Raw genomic sequence first — 12,623 nt, forward strand, 5'->3', positions numbered from 1 at the left:
TTCCATGTCCTGGCTATTGTAAATAGTGCTGCAGTGAACATTGTGGTACATGACTCTTTTTGAATTATGGTTTTCTCAGGGTATATGCCCAGTAGTGGGATTGCTGGGTCGTATGGTAGTTCTATTTTTATTAACTGGGGGATTCTTGACTTAATCTCATTAAATGTGTATGTAGTTTATCATATATATGATATGATTTAACCTTTTATCGGAAGTAATTCTTACTCTAACCATTTAGAACTCTGCTGAAGAACTTAGAATTTATGTGTTTGTGACTCAGGTTTCAAGAACATTATTTATTCGTCATTTATTTATTCATCAGAAACTCTTTCCTGAGATTACTGGAAGAGGGATGGTCTTTGCCATATCTGCATATCACCGTTAGAATAGTGTCTTTAATATTTTATAATAGACTTATTTTTAACTTAAGTATATTTGGGGATGGAAAATAAGTAGAAAATCGATATTATTTGGAACAAATCAAAGGTAATTGTAAAAATAAAACAGAGCAGTGTCATTTGCCAGAAAATCCTGAAACTGAGTCATTGTTTTTGTTAAAAAGAGATTAGCAAACTTTTAGAGATGTTAAAGGTAAGTTAACAACAAGCTGATTAATGTGGAAGTTTGAAAGAGAACTGAAAAAAAACTTTCTCACTGATGCTTCATGTAGCTACAGTCATCTTGAGTTGCCTTATACTAGGAAACCTTTTCATAACTGATAGCAGTTGAGTCTTATTAAAGAAACTCTACGGCTCCCTAAGTTGTTCAATTGAAACACCAAGTTCTATTATTAAAGATTTTTTGATAGTAAGCGGGTAAAAGATTTTGCAGGTTTATTTAGTAATCTCTAATCCATAACCAGTGGTCTCAAGCATTCAGGTCCTTAATTTTTAATGATAGTTTCAGGAAACTCAGTACAAATATTCTTTGAAGATAAACTTTAAGAGGCTTAAGTCTTTAGACTGGCTATTTGACATAAAAGGGATTTATTCCTTTGCTGCTAACTTGCCTCTGAAGAATGTATTAGCATTCATAATGCAAGCAGAGTAATACACTGCGAAGGAAGTTAGAGACATGTTGATTAACTAAGGTTAATTAGTTAATTGTAGATCGAGAATTAGAACCAATATCACTTGAGTTCTAACCTAGTTATCTTTACAATTCTGCTTCTTGACAAACTCTGTAAGTTGCATCCACATTATAGGCTTCAGGATATCACTAACAGTTCATAGTGTGCAGTTGTTTTTTACCAGCTTCTGCAGTCATGTGAGCTATGGATACTGTTAGTCTCAGAGAAGTTAGACACTTTGCCTAACAGCATAGTTAATTAATAGTAGAACCAAAATTTGAATCATTATGATTTTTTACCTAAGTAAAATTCATTCTTCATCTGTTATTTGGGTCTAAGCTTTCTCTTACAAGCTTAGACTCATTCTGTCACTCCCAGAAATTCCCAAGCCCTTTTCCTTTCCCCTTTAGTTTTTTAGTTCCTTTATACCTTTTACTTCTTGTCTTCTGCCCTTGTGAGTACCTCCAGGACACTGTTAAAAGGAAGCAGAGATAGTGGTATCCTTGTTTTATTCTAAATTTAAAAGGTAGTGCATCAGACATTTACTAGTTTGCTATAAATTTTCGGCAGATACCTGTCATCAAGTTATGAATGTTTCCTTTACTAAGACTATTTTTTTGTGTGTGTGTGTGGTATGCGGGCCTCCCCCTGCCGTGGCCTCTCCCGTTGCGGAGCGCTCCGGACGCGCAGGCCCAGCGGCCACGGCTCACGGGCCCAGCCGCTCCGCGGCACGTGGGGTCCTCCCAGACCGGGGCGCGAACCCGGTTCCCCTGCACCGGCAGGCGGACGCGCAACCACTGTGCCACTAGGGAAGCCCTAAGACTATTTTTTTAATCATAAGTGAATTTGGAATTTGATTAGGTGCTTTCTCTTCATCTGTTGAGATAATCACTTGATTTTTTTTCTCCTTTAATAGGTTTATATAGTAAATGAAATATATCCATTTCCTGTTATTAAATCTCTCTTGCATTTCTGGGATGTACTTGGCTTATTTATGATATAGTAATATCATCGTTTTTATTTTTAGAATGAATTTGTAACTACTAATTTAACTTCCTTTTAGTAGTAATAGGGTGATGCATTATTTTAATTTCTTCTTGAATCAACTTTAGTAAATTTTTTCCTGGAATTTATTATTTTGTGTAATCTTTAAATGTATTGACTTATAGTTGTTCATAATGTACGTACTCTTAGGACCTGTATGAATAGATCTTTTAGTTGTTGGGGAAGCTTTCTGTTTTTGGTTTCTTTGTTTGATCTTTAGTTCATTCATCCATTTTAGTGTCTGTTAAGGACCTACTAAGTGCAGTGTCCTGTGCATTAACTATTCTTGAAGCTTTTAGTATTGATTTTTCTCATTACTCTCACCTAGAATAATCCAGGACCCCATAGCACAGCCATAGCATGAACTCCCTGGATTCAAACTTTGTGATTTCATTTTTATACATAGAAAAATAAATAATACATAAAAATACATAGATAATGGTTATAGGACTATTGTATATATTTTTCAATATATAACATGATATATTTTTGCACATGTATATAAAAATAAATAACACAAATAAGTGGTTTGGGGGCTGTGATCTATAAGCGTGAAGAAATATATAAATTTGTTACCCCTTTAATGTGGCTGATTTGTTTGGACCGAAGTAAAAGGGGTATTATTCCTACTTGAAAGATTATACTTGAAAACTTGCTGGGTACAACTTACTTAATGAAGGACGTTGAATACGTTGTTCCCTGAATATTCATCTTTCATCGGACGATTTTTAACATAGCTACTTAGTGACTAAGTATTATCCTGAGCACTGAGGAACAAAATGAGTCAATTTCAGAAGTGTTTACTTTATTAGTAAATTCTACTAGAGAAACATTTTTTAAGGAACCATATAGCTGAAATATCACCCATCTTACTGTAGTTAAAGAAAATACTGATTGTCACACCATGAGACTCTTCAAATATAAAGTATATTTAACGGATGGCTGTATACCTTTGCATGCAGTAGGTATAGAACATGATGAATTGAAGAGTTTTTTGTAATAAAAGTTATTCTAAGTAAATTTTTCTCCCTTTTCGACCTTATTAAACTTCCACATGAACATGGCAGTCTTGACAAATATCTCTGGAGCTATTATATGTTAAGGGTATTCTTATTAGTAGGCTACACCACTAGTGTCTGTCCACGTGACTGGATGAGAGAAAGGCTGATTTTCTTCTCTTTCTAGAGGTCTTGGTCCGTTCCCTGTTCTGATCCATGTTTGATTGCAAGATCACCTTTCATAAAGGGTGAAGGAGTGGGGATTGTGGTAATAATCCTTTGTGAACCTTCACTAGAATCTGTTCCTTTGTGACCCTTCTGTAGAATTTTGGCACCTCTTAATTTGGATTGTGATCTAATGCTTGAACTAAGCAGTTGATAGGTATCAGGAGGCCCAGGAAACATATTATGAAATCGTATGAAAAATATATCTTTGCATATATTTCTCTGTGTGTGGGCACCATAGCTTTCCTTTGATATCCAGTATGAGTTCTACTTGAAAGGTTAATCAATGTGTGTATATGTTTGGGGAAAAGAGTTGAAAGGAGGAGGAAGGAAAAGGAATATATTACTAGTAGTATAACAATATATGATGTCTTAATCCATTGCTAGTAAATACTGTGGAACAATAGCCAGTGAGTGATAGTGACTGTTTTAGGCTATCAGTTGTAGGCATAGCCATGCAATAGTTGGTTTAAAACTTGCATAAGTTTCTCCCAAAGCCAAAGATTCTAATTTAGAGAATATCATTCAATTCACAGAAGTGTATAGGAAAAACACTTTAAAAAATAGATACTTGGCAAGAGCTTAACCAAATGTTAACAGAAATTGTTGTTTGGATGTTATTAAGCTTTTCGGAAACACACAGGCTTTAAATTGCAAGGAAAACGTGTATTAGAAACCACAAAATAAATATTTTTATATTATATAAAACCCAAAATTGTTAATTCATTTTCTCTTTTGGGTAACCTGGCAAATTGAGATTGAAATCTGTTGTGAATGTGACCAAAAATATATCTTTATTCAATTTCATGTAAGAACTTTTAAATAGTTTTACTGTCATTGCCTCTTACGTATTTATTGACCTTTTGTTTAATAACTTTGGGTTGATTTTAGGCCAACAGCAAAATGGAAATGAAAGAGATTGCTAAATACAAGATGCTATGGAAAATGAACTCAGCTACTGAACCTTTATTTGTTACTGGTATAGATGTCAATCCTTTGAAAAAATTCACCATTCCCAAGATCAGGAGGACAGCTGGGAAAGGTAATATTTCTATGGAAGATGGGATTATTTCATAACTGTTACTATATTTCTCTGATTCTTAGTTTATGCTCATCTTCTATTTTGACTCTACATAAAATTAGGTTAAGTCAGGCTTTTAATTCCTTACATACACATGTACTTTTGGTTCCACACAAAATAAAATAGACACATGTCTCCTATCCCTCCCACTAAATACACCTAAAAACACTGGACATCATACATAAAACAAACATAAGAAGACTTTGAAAAGGTGGAGAGAAGATGAATCAGTGTGGGACCCTGGGAGTTAAGGACTAATGTAGCATTAAGTTCTCTGGATTTTCTGTTTGTTTCCTCCATGTCTCAGATTGGGTGACCACAACCCAGGAATGCCAACTTTTACAGACACAAAAAGCCCTAAGAAAAGTCTGTTCTGTCTTGCCAGGGACTGGGAATGGGGTATCCTAGAATGACAGAAACCTATTTGATAGTGAACATGCTATTCCTGCAAAACACTAGGGGGAAAAAAAGAAATAGGCCCTACACCTTTGTCAGCAGAGGCTAAGTGGAGGGCCTAGACTTCCACCTCTGCCTCTCCCCTTCCACCTGTGCCTCTCCCCTTCCACCTGTGCCTCTCCCCTTCTTGGAACCTTATACGTTCCCTTCTCTGCTATCCCATGCCCCTTCAGTGTCAGTGGGTTTCCACTCTTGCCCTGTGGTGATGAGTTGCCCCTTCTCAGTGGGAGTAGAGTCAGTGAAGGCCAAGTGGGGAGCATAGACTCTGTCACACACACCAGTAACAAGGCATCTGTCCCACTCCCACAGTGTCAGTGGAGGCTGAGTCAGGAGCATGGACTTGTACCCCTTTCTCATGGTAACAAGACAGCTGCACCCCACCCCACCCCCCGCCCAGGGTGTCCGTGGAGAGCCAGGACGTCCTGGTGGTAAAGAGTCAGAGTCTTCCCCACCCCCAGCCTTTCCCTACTGGCACAGTCCCTTGCTGGCTTAGTTTTAGTAGAGGCTTGTTAAACCACAAGATTGAATATGATCTAGAGTCTCTTAACAATACCCCAAATGACCAAGATATTAAAAAAATCACTCATCGTACCAACAACCAGTAAAATCCCAACTCAAATGAGAAAAGATGAGTCAACAGATGCCAACATCACGATAAAACAGATGTTGGAATTATCTGACAAGGCTTTTAACATAGCCATCGTAACGATGTTTCAACAAGCAATTACAAACACTCTTGAAACAAATGAAAAAATGGAAAATCTCAACAAAGAAATGGAAAATGTAATAATGAATTAAGTAGAAGTTTTGGAACTGAAAAATACAATAATTGAAATAAAAAACTGATTGGATGGGTTCCAGAGAAAAATCAAGAAGACTTTGGAAAGAAGCAGTGAATTTGAAGATACAGTAACAGAAATTACCCAGCCTAAACAACAGAGAACACATCAAATTAACAGAGCCTCAGAAACCTGTGGAATAATAATAGAAGACCTAATGTCTTTGTCCTCAGAGCCCCAGAAGTAGAAGAGAGCATAGAGCTGAAAGAGTATTTGAATAAATACTGGCTGAAAATTCCCCAAACTTGGCAAAAGACACAAACCTATACAATCAAAAGGTTGAATAAACCCTAAACACGATAAACCCAGAGAAGTCCATGACAAGGCACATCATAATCAAACTTCTGAAAACTAAGAACAGAAAAAATCTTGAAAGCAACTAAATGTTATTTATAGGGGAAAAAAATTGAATGACAGGAGGTTACTCATTAGAAACCATGGAGCCCAGAGGAAGTGGCACAACATTTTTTAAGTGCAGAAAGAAAAGAACTGTCCCCAGAAAAAATATTCTTCAGGAATAGAACTGAAGTAGACATTCTCAGATGAAGTAAAACTAAGAATTTTTTATTGGTAGATCTTAGTTTAGAATGGCTAAACAAAGTTCTCCAAATAGAAAATGACAAAAGAAAGAAGCTGGGAACATTTGTAATGAAGGAAGAACAAAGGAGAGTAAAAATATAGGGAAATATAATAGACAGTCCTCCTCTTGAGTTTTTTTGTTTGTTTGGTTTTGGTTTTTTTTGCAGTAGGCGGGCCTCTCACTGTTGTGGCCTCTCCCGTTGCGGAGCACAGGCTCCGGACGTGCAGGCTCAGCGGTCATGGCTCACGGGCCCAGCCGCTCCGCGACATGTGGGATCTTCCCGGACCGGGGCACGAACCCGTGTCCCCCGCATCGGCAGGCGGACTCTCAACCACTGTGCCACCAGAGAGGCCCTCAATTGATTTTTAACAAGGGTATATTGAGTGGAGGAAGGGTAGTCTTTTCATCAGATGTCACTGGAGCAATTGAAAGCTATCCATAGGCAAAAAAAAAAAAAAAAAAAAAAAATAGAATTTCACCCTAACATCACACAAAAATTAATTCAAAATGAATCCCGGGTTTAAATGGAAAATGTGAAACTGTAAGACTTTTAGAAGAAAACATCTCCAGGATCTAGGGTTAGATGAAAAGTCCTTAGCATGATGCCAGAAGCACAATCCAAAAAAAAAAAAAATGTGGTAAATTGGACTCCATCAAAATTTAAAACTTTTATTCTGTGGAAGACTCTGTTAGGAAGGTGAAAAGACAAGCTACGAGTGGGGGGAAACATTTACAAATCATAAATCTAACCAAGGACTCTCATCTAGAACATATAAAGCACCTTCAAAACTCAATAGTAAGAGAAAAGAGAGTGTTACATCCAAGCAGAAAACAGGCAAAAGAAATGAACAGCCATTTCACTAAAGAGGAGGTATGGATGGCAAATAAGCACACAAAAAGATGCTCAACATCATAGCCATTAAGGAAATGCTAATCAGAACCACAGCGAGGTGTCATTTCATGCTGTTAAAACAGCTAAAATAAGAATAGCAATGCCAAAAGCTAGGAAGAATATGGAGAAGCCAAATCAGTCATGCAACCGATGATCAGGTAAGATAGCTCAGCCACTTTTTGAAAAACAGTTTGATGGTTTCTTAAAAGACTAAACATGCAACTACCATATGACCCAGCAATTGCACTTTTGGACCATTTATCCCAGAGAAATGAGAACTTAAGTCCACACAAAAACCCAAACAAAAATGTTTATAGCACCTTTATTTGTAATAGCCAGAAATCGGTAATCACCCTGATTTCCAGTGAGTGAGTGGTTAAAGTATGATGCATCCATACCGTGGGATACTTATCAGCAGTTTTAAAAAATGAGTTACTGGAACAACAACAGCTTGGTTGGATCTCAGAGGGAATATGCTGAATGAAAAAAGCCAGTCTCCACAGGTTGCAAGTACAAAATTCCATTTACAAAACATTCTTGAACTGATAAAGGTATAGAGATGGAGAACAGTTTGGTAGTTTCCAGGATTGAGAGGAAGAGAAGAGGTATGGGGTTACCAGTATGACTGTATGTAAAGGAGTAGCATGAGAGGTGGAAAAGTTGTGTATCTTGATTATAGTGGTTGTTACATGAGTCTACACGTGATAAAATTGCATGGAACTACCCACATACACATAACTGCACATAAAACTGGTACAATGTTAATGGGGACTATAGATTATACCAGTGTCATTTCTCTGGTTTTGATATTTTATTATAATGATATGAAATGTTTCCACCGTGGAGTTTGGGTTAAGGGTATATAGGGCCTCTATAAGAATGTTGTGTGATCTATATTCACTTCAAAATAAGAAGTTAAACACAGGCACACATGCACAAAATCATATCTCATATCTTATGAAATGATCAAACTTTTGTAACAATTGTTACAAATATTAAAGCAAAAATTAGTTTTGTATTAATTTTATTTTAATTTAATAATAGAATTTAAGATGGGAAGGGGATGAAGAATGAGGTTTTTTTGATAAACAGAGGATTGTAATATTTTGTATTAGTTTTGCCATTGTTGTAACTTATTCTGTTGATTGTTAAATACAAAGGACTATTGTTTATGTTAATTAGATTCATATACATGGAAATTGGCTTAAATTATATATATCGTTGATCCTTATTATTCATAGATTCCATATTTGCAAATTCTCCTACTTGCTAAAATTTGCTTGTAACCCCAGCGTCAGTACTCAGCAGCAGTGCTTTCACAGTCATTTGCAGACACGTGTGAGTGGTGAAAAATTTGAGTCACTTGATGCACACATTCCAAGATGAGGCCAGATGAGATGGAGCTCTGCATCTTGCTCCAACTCTCATTATAAATAAGTGTCCATTTCGTCACCTACTTAGTGCTGTGTTGTTTGCATTTTTGTCGGTGATGTCTCCGTTTAAAATGGTCTCCACCATATCATGCTGAAATGCTGTCTAGTGTTCCTAAGCTCAAGGAGTCTATGATGTGCCTTACAGAGAAAATATGTGTCACATAAGCTACACTGGGCAGCACTGTTGTGAGGCAAAAAGCCTAAGAGACTTACAGTCATGGTCCCCGGGGTCAGGAAAATGTTGGGTCTCTCTTGGCTAGTGCTGGCTGACTCACACATTTCAAAAGGTGATAAGGGATGCAGGTAGGCAGGTTCTGCAGAACAGGAGGCTGGGGGAGAATTTTAAAGACACCTGCTAAGTGTTATACAGGAAAAGGTTATGTGGCAGGTTTCGATCCCTGATTAGACTGGCTTGTTTTACCGGGATGTTGGTAAACAAACTTACTGCAGATGGCATTCCAGTTGTCAAAAATGTGACCAGAGGCTGACAGGAACCTAACCCTGTATTTCTCCTAAGACTAATAGTTCAGTATTCACTAATTCACTCTTGGCAGCAACTTTAATAGACTATACCTTTCACAAATAACAAGAATCGACTGTATTCCCCAGTTTCCTCTGAGTCCTCTTCCTTGAGGGTTTTATTCTTTTATGCATCTACTTAATATAGCAATACTTAAAACACTGCTTATTGTCTTCTCAAAGTGTGCCTCTTAGTCATGCCACCACGTCAGCCAAGAGTTTACAGAGATGTTCTGGTATTTTTGCAAGTCAAAATAACCAGTTTACTAGTATATAGGTTGCCTTATTTGGGGGAAATTCAAGAAATATTCATGCACTAACAGTAGCTACCAGGTTAGTGTAGCAGTGTATGTTACAGAGTCTGTACATCCTAAGTTGAAAACAAGTCACCTGAATTCTAGTACTATCTAGTATATCTGTGTCAACTTTTAAGAACTCCCAATAGGTAGTGGAGAAAAACAAGGTTCATATTTTCATTTATACCAGGTATAGGAAGTCTGTATTACTGTTATAGAATCTTAAATATGCCTCCAGATGGTTAAAGAAAATTCCAAATATTTGTTTATTTTGTGTCTTATATTGATACACAGTTGTCATTGTGCAGATGTATAATAATGTCATTTTATTTTATTATTTATTTATTTGGCTGCATTGGGTCTTCGTTGCTGTGCACGGGCTTTCTCTAGTTGCGGTGAGTGGGCTCCTCATTGCGGTGGCTTCTCTTTGTTGAGGAGCACAAGCTCTAGGCATGCAGGCTGCAGTAGTTGTGGCACACGGGCTCAGTAGCTCCGTGGCATGAGGGATCTTCCAGGACCAGGGTTCGAACCGGTGTTGCCTGCATTGGCAGGCAGATTCTTAACCACTGTACCACCAGGGAAGTCCCAACGATATCATTTTAAACACAAATAACCACTTGCCCTTCTCTTTATTTTTAGTTTACTTGTCACCTTGTTGCACCAATACTAGAGAGTATAGTTTCATACACGATACTCTTAATCAGTGCCGGCTTGATGTAAGCTGTGATCTACAGTCTTCGTGGCAGTTTGGAGATACAAAACTGATTCACAATGAGGAGCTGGAAAAAAATTTTATTTCTAAGAGGTAAGTTACTGTGACCTAAGGAAGTTTGAGATTTTGTTTGTTTTTGCTGTGAGGTTTTATATGAATCTGTTATTTCTGCCATTTGAGATTTGATAAGTATTACTAAGAAAATAAGTACAGAGGTGTTTTATTCCTTATTTTGTTGCCATCTCATAGCCTTTTGTAATAGTAAAAAGCTAAGTGTGAGATTTGGTTAGTAAGTCCTGCACATTAATGTAGCCAGACTTCAGACACGCCCTTCTAATTTTTTTGTGTGTGTGTGGTACGCGGGCCTCTCACTGTTGTGGCCTCTCCCGTTGCGGAGCACAGGCTCCGGACGCGCAGGCTCAGCGGCCATGGCTCACGGGCCCAGCCGCTCCGCGGCATGTGGGATCTTCCCGGACCGGGGCACGAACCCGTGTCCCCTGCATCGGCAGGCGGACTCGCAACCACTGCGCCACCAGGGAAGCCCCCCTTCTAATTTTTTTAATCTTTGTAAGTTTTTCAGAAGCATACATCAGCACATTTATTAAGGAGCCATTTTGTAGATCCTAGTGCCTCCTGCTTAATATAAAATAGCGCTTAAAATATTTAGAACGGAATTTTTTTCTTGACTCAGTCCTTCAGAGACTGAGTTGATGTTTTAATTTGGCGGAGTTGTATCTGGCTATTTCCAACTACTCCACTAGAGCCACAATTTCTGACACTTAACTTTTAAAAAGTACCCCTTCTGGTTTTTGGGAAGGCACGTTCCATTATGTTAGTTAATTAATTAATTAATTATTTTTGGCTGCGTTGGGTCTTCATTGCTGCGCGCGGGCTTTCTCTAGTTGCAGCGAGCGGGGGCTACTCTTTGTTGTGGTGCATGGGCTCCTCATTGTGGTGGCTTCTCTTGTTGTGGAGCACAGGCTCTAGGCACGTGAGCTTCAGTAGTTGTGGCACGTGGGCTCAGTAGTTGTGGCTTGCGGGCTCTAGAGCACAGGCTCAGTAGTTGTGGTGCACGGGCTTAGTTGCTCCGCGGCATGTGGGATCTTCCTGGACCAGGGCTCGAACCCATGTCCCCTGCATTGGAAGGCAGATACTTAACCACTGCGCCACCAGGGAAGCCCCATTATGTTATCTTAGTAAGAAAAAATAAGAGCACATGCAGAGTTCTCATTGTAAACATTTTGTATTTAATACGTTCAGATCCTGTGTGAACACAGTTTTAGCATTTTCATTTTCTGAACTTGCCTCCTTCACCATTTTGCATTTTTAACTTAGAACATAACTATAATTTGATGGACCCACACTTAGAATGCATTTTGGGATGTTTTTGGTCTTTTTTTGTTTGTTTTAGAATCAATTCCTCTTGATTCAGACATGCTACCCGACTTGTTGTCTGCTGGGGAGAATTGGTGAGAATGGCAGAATTAGTTGATGGCATATTTTTTCATCTAAAAATCACAGTTTTGAGCAAAAGTAGAATGGACTGGCTATACACTGCCCCTTCCAGATTGAAATAGTAGTTTGATCAAAAATGAATTCTTGTATTGTTCCTTGATTTTGGTTATATTAGGCATTTTAAAATTGTGTCCTTTTTCATAATGCCCCCAACACTTAATTTTCAACCATTTATTTCTCCCTGTTAACATTACAGAAAAGTTAGAACAACTACCCAACAATACAAGACTTGATAGAACATTCTGAATGACTAATGTGTATAGGATTTATTGGTTTCTTAGGTATTTGCCCAATTAGACAAACTCATTTATCTCCCATAGTACTTTATACTCGTTTTACACGACTTACCACACTATGTTGGTTTTGTCTGATTCCCTTACTACATTATGAGTTTGATCTTATTTGTTTTTTGTGGCCACAGTATGGAACCGAGTCTGGCAACACAGTGGGCACTTAACTGTTAAATTAAGTTACACTTTTATTTCATTGTTTTAAATCAATGAAGGTAGAAAGTACCCTTAAGTAGCCTTAAGGCACAGGTAAAAAAAAAATAAAAGGAAAAATCAGAATTGGTTAGCAGAAGAGAAAAATAGGATGGAGAGATGAAAAGAGAAAGTATTAATAACATTGACTGCCTCTAGCTTTTCTTTTTATTGTTCCCCTTAGAGGAGTTTATAAATCTGTGAACTCAGCAAAAGCAAGTAGCTCCAAAAAGATACCAATCTCCACTTCTTTGTTGTTGTTGTTGTGTTGGCCGTGCTGCACAGCTTGTGGGATCTCAGTTCCCCAACCAGGGACTGAACCCGGGCCACACAGTGAGAGCCCAGAATCCTAACCACTAGGCCACCAGGGAACTCCCCAGTCTCCACTTTTTTTTTTTTTCCCTCCCTCCCACCCTCCCTATCCCACCCCTCTCATGGTCACAAAGCACAGAGGTGATCTCCCTGTGCTATGCGGCAGCTTC

At 38.1% G+C, this 12,623-nt stretch overlaps 1 protein-coding gene across 1 annotated transcript in view; it reads left to right on the forward strand.

The window, feature by feature from the left end:
* The first annotated feature begins 4,239 nt into the window (after positions 1–4,239).
* TEX15 (testis expressed 15, meiosis and synapsis associated) overlaps positions 4,240–12,623 on the forward strand; it is a 52,290-nt gene continuing 43,906 nt past the window's right edge. Inside the window, 2 exon segments of the mRNA XM_024131378.1 lie at positions 4,240–4,378; positions 10,072–10,237. Coding sequence (XP_023987146.1) covers positions 4,240–4,378; positions 10,072–10,237 — 305 coding nt within the window.

This window comes from Physeter macrocephalus, chromosome 20, assembly GCF_002837175.3.
Source record: "Physeter macrocephalus isolate SW-GA chromosome 20, ASM283717v5, whole genome shotgun sequence".
NCBI classification, from domain to species: Eukaryota; Metazoa; Chordata; class Mammalia; order Artiodactyla; family Physeteridae; genus Physeter; species Physeter macrocephalus.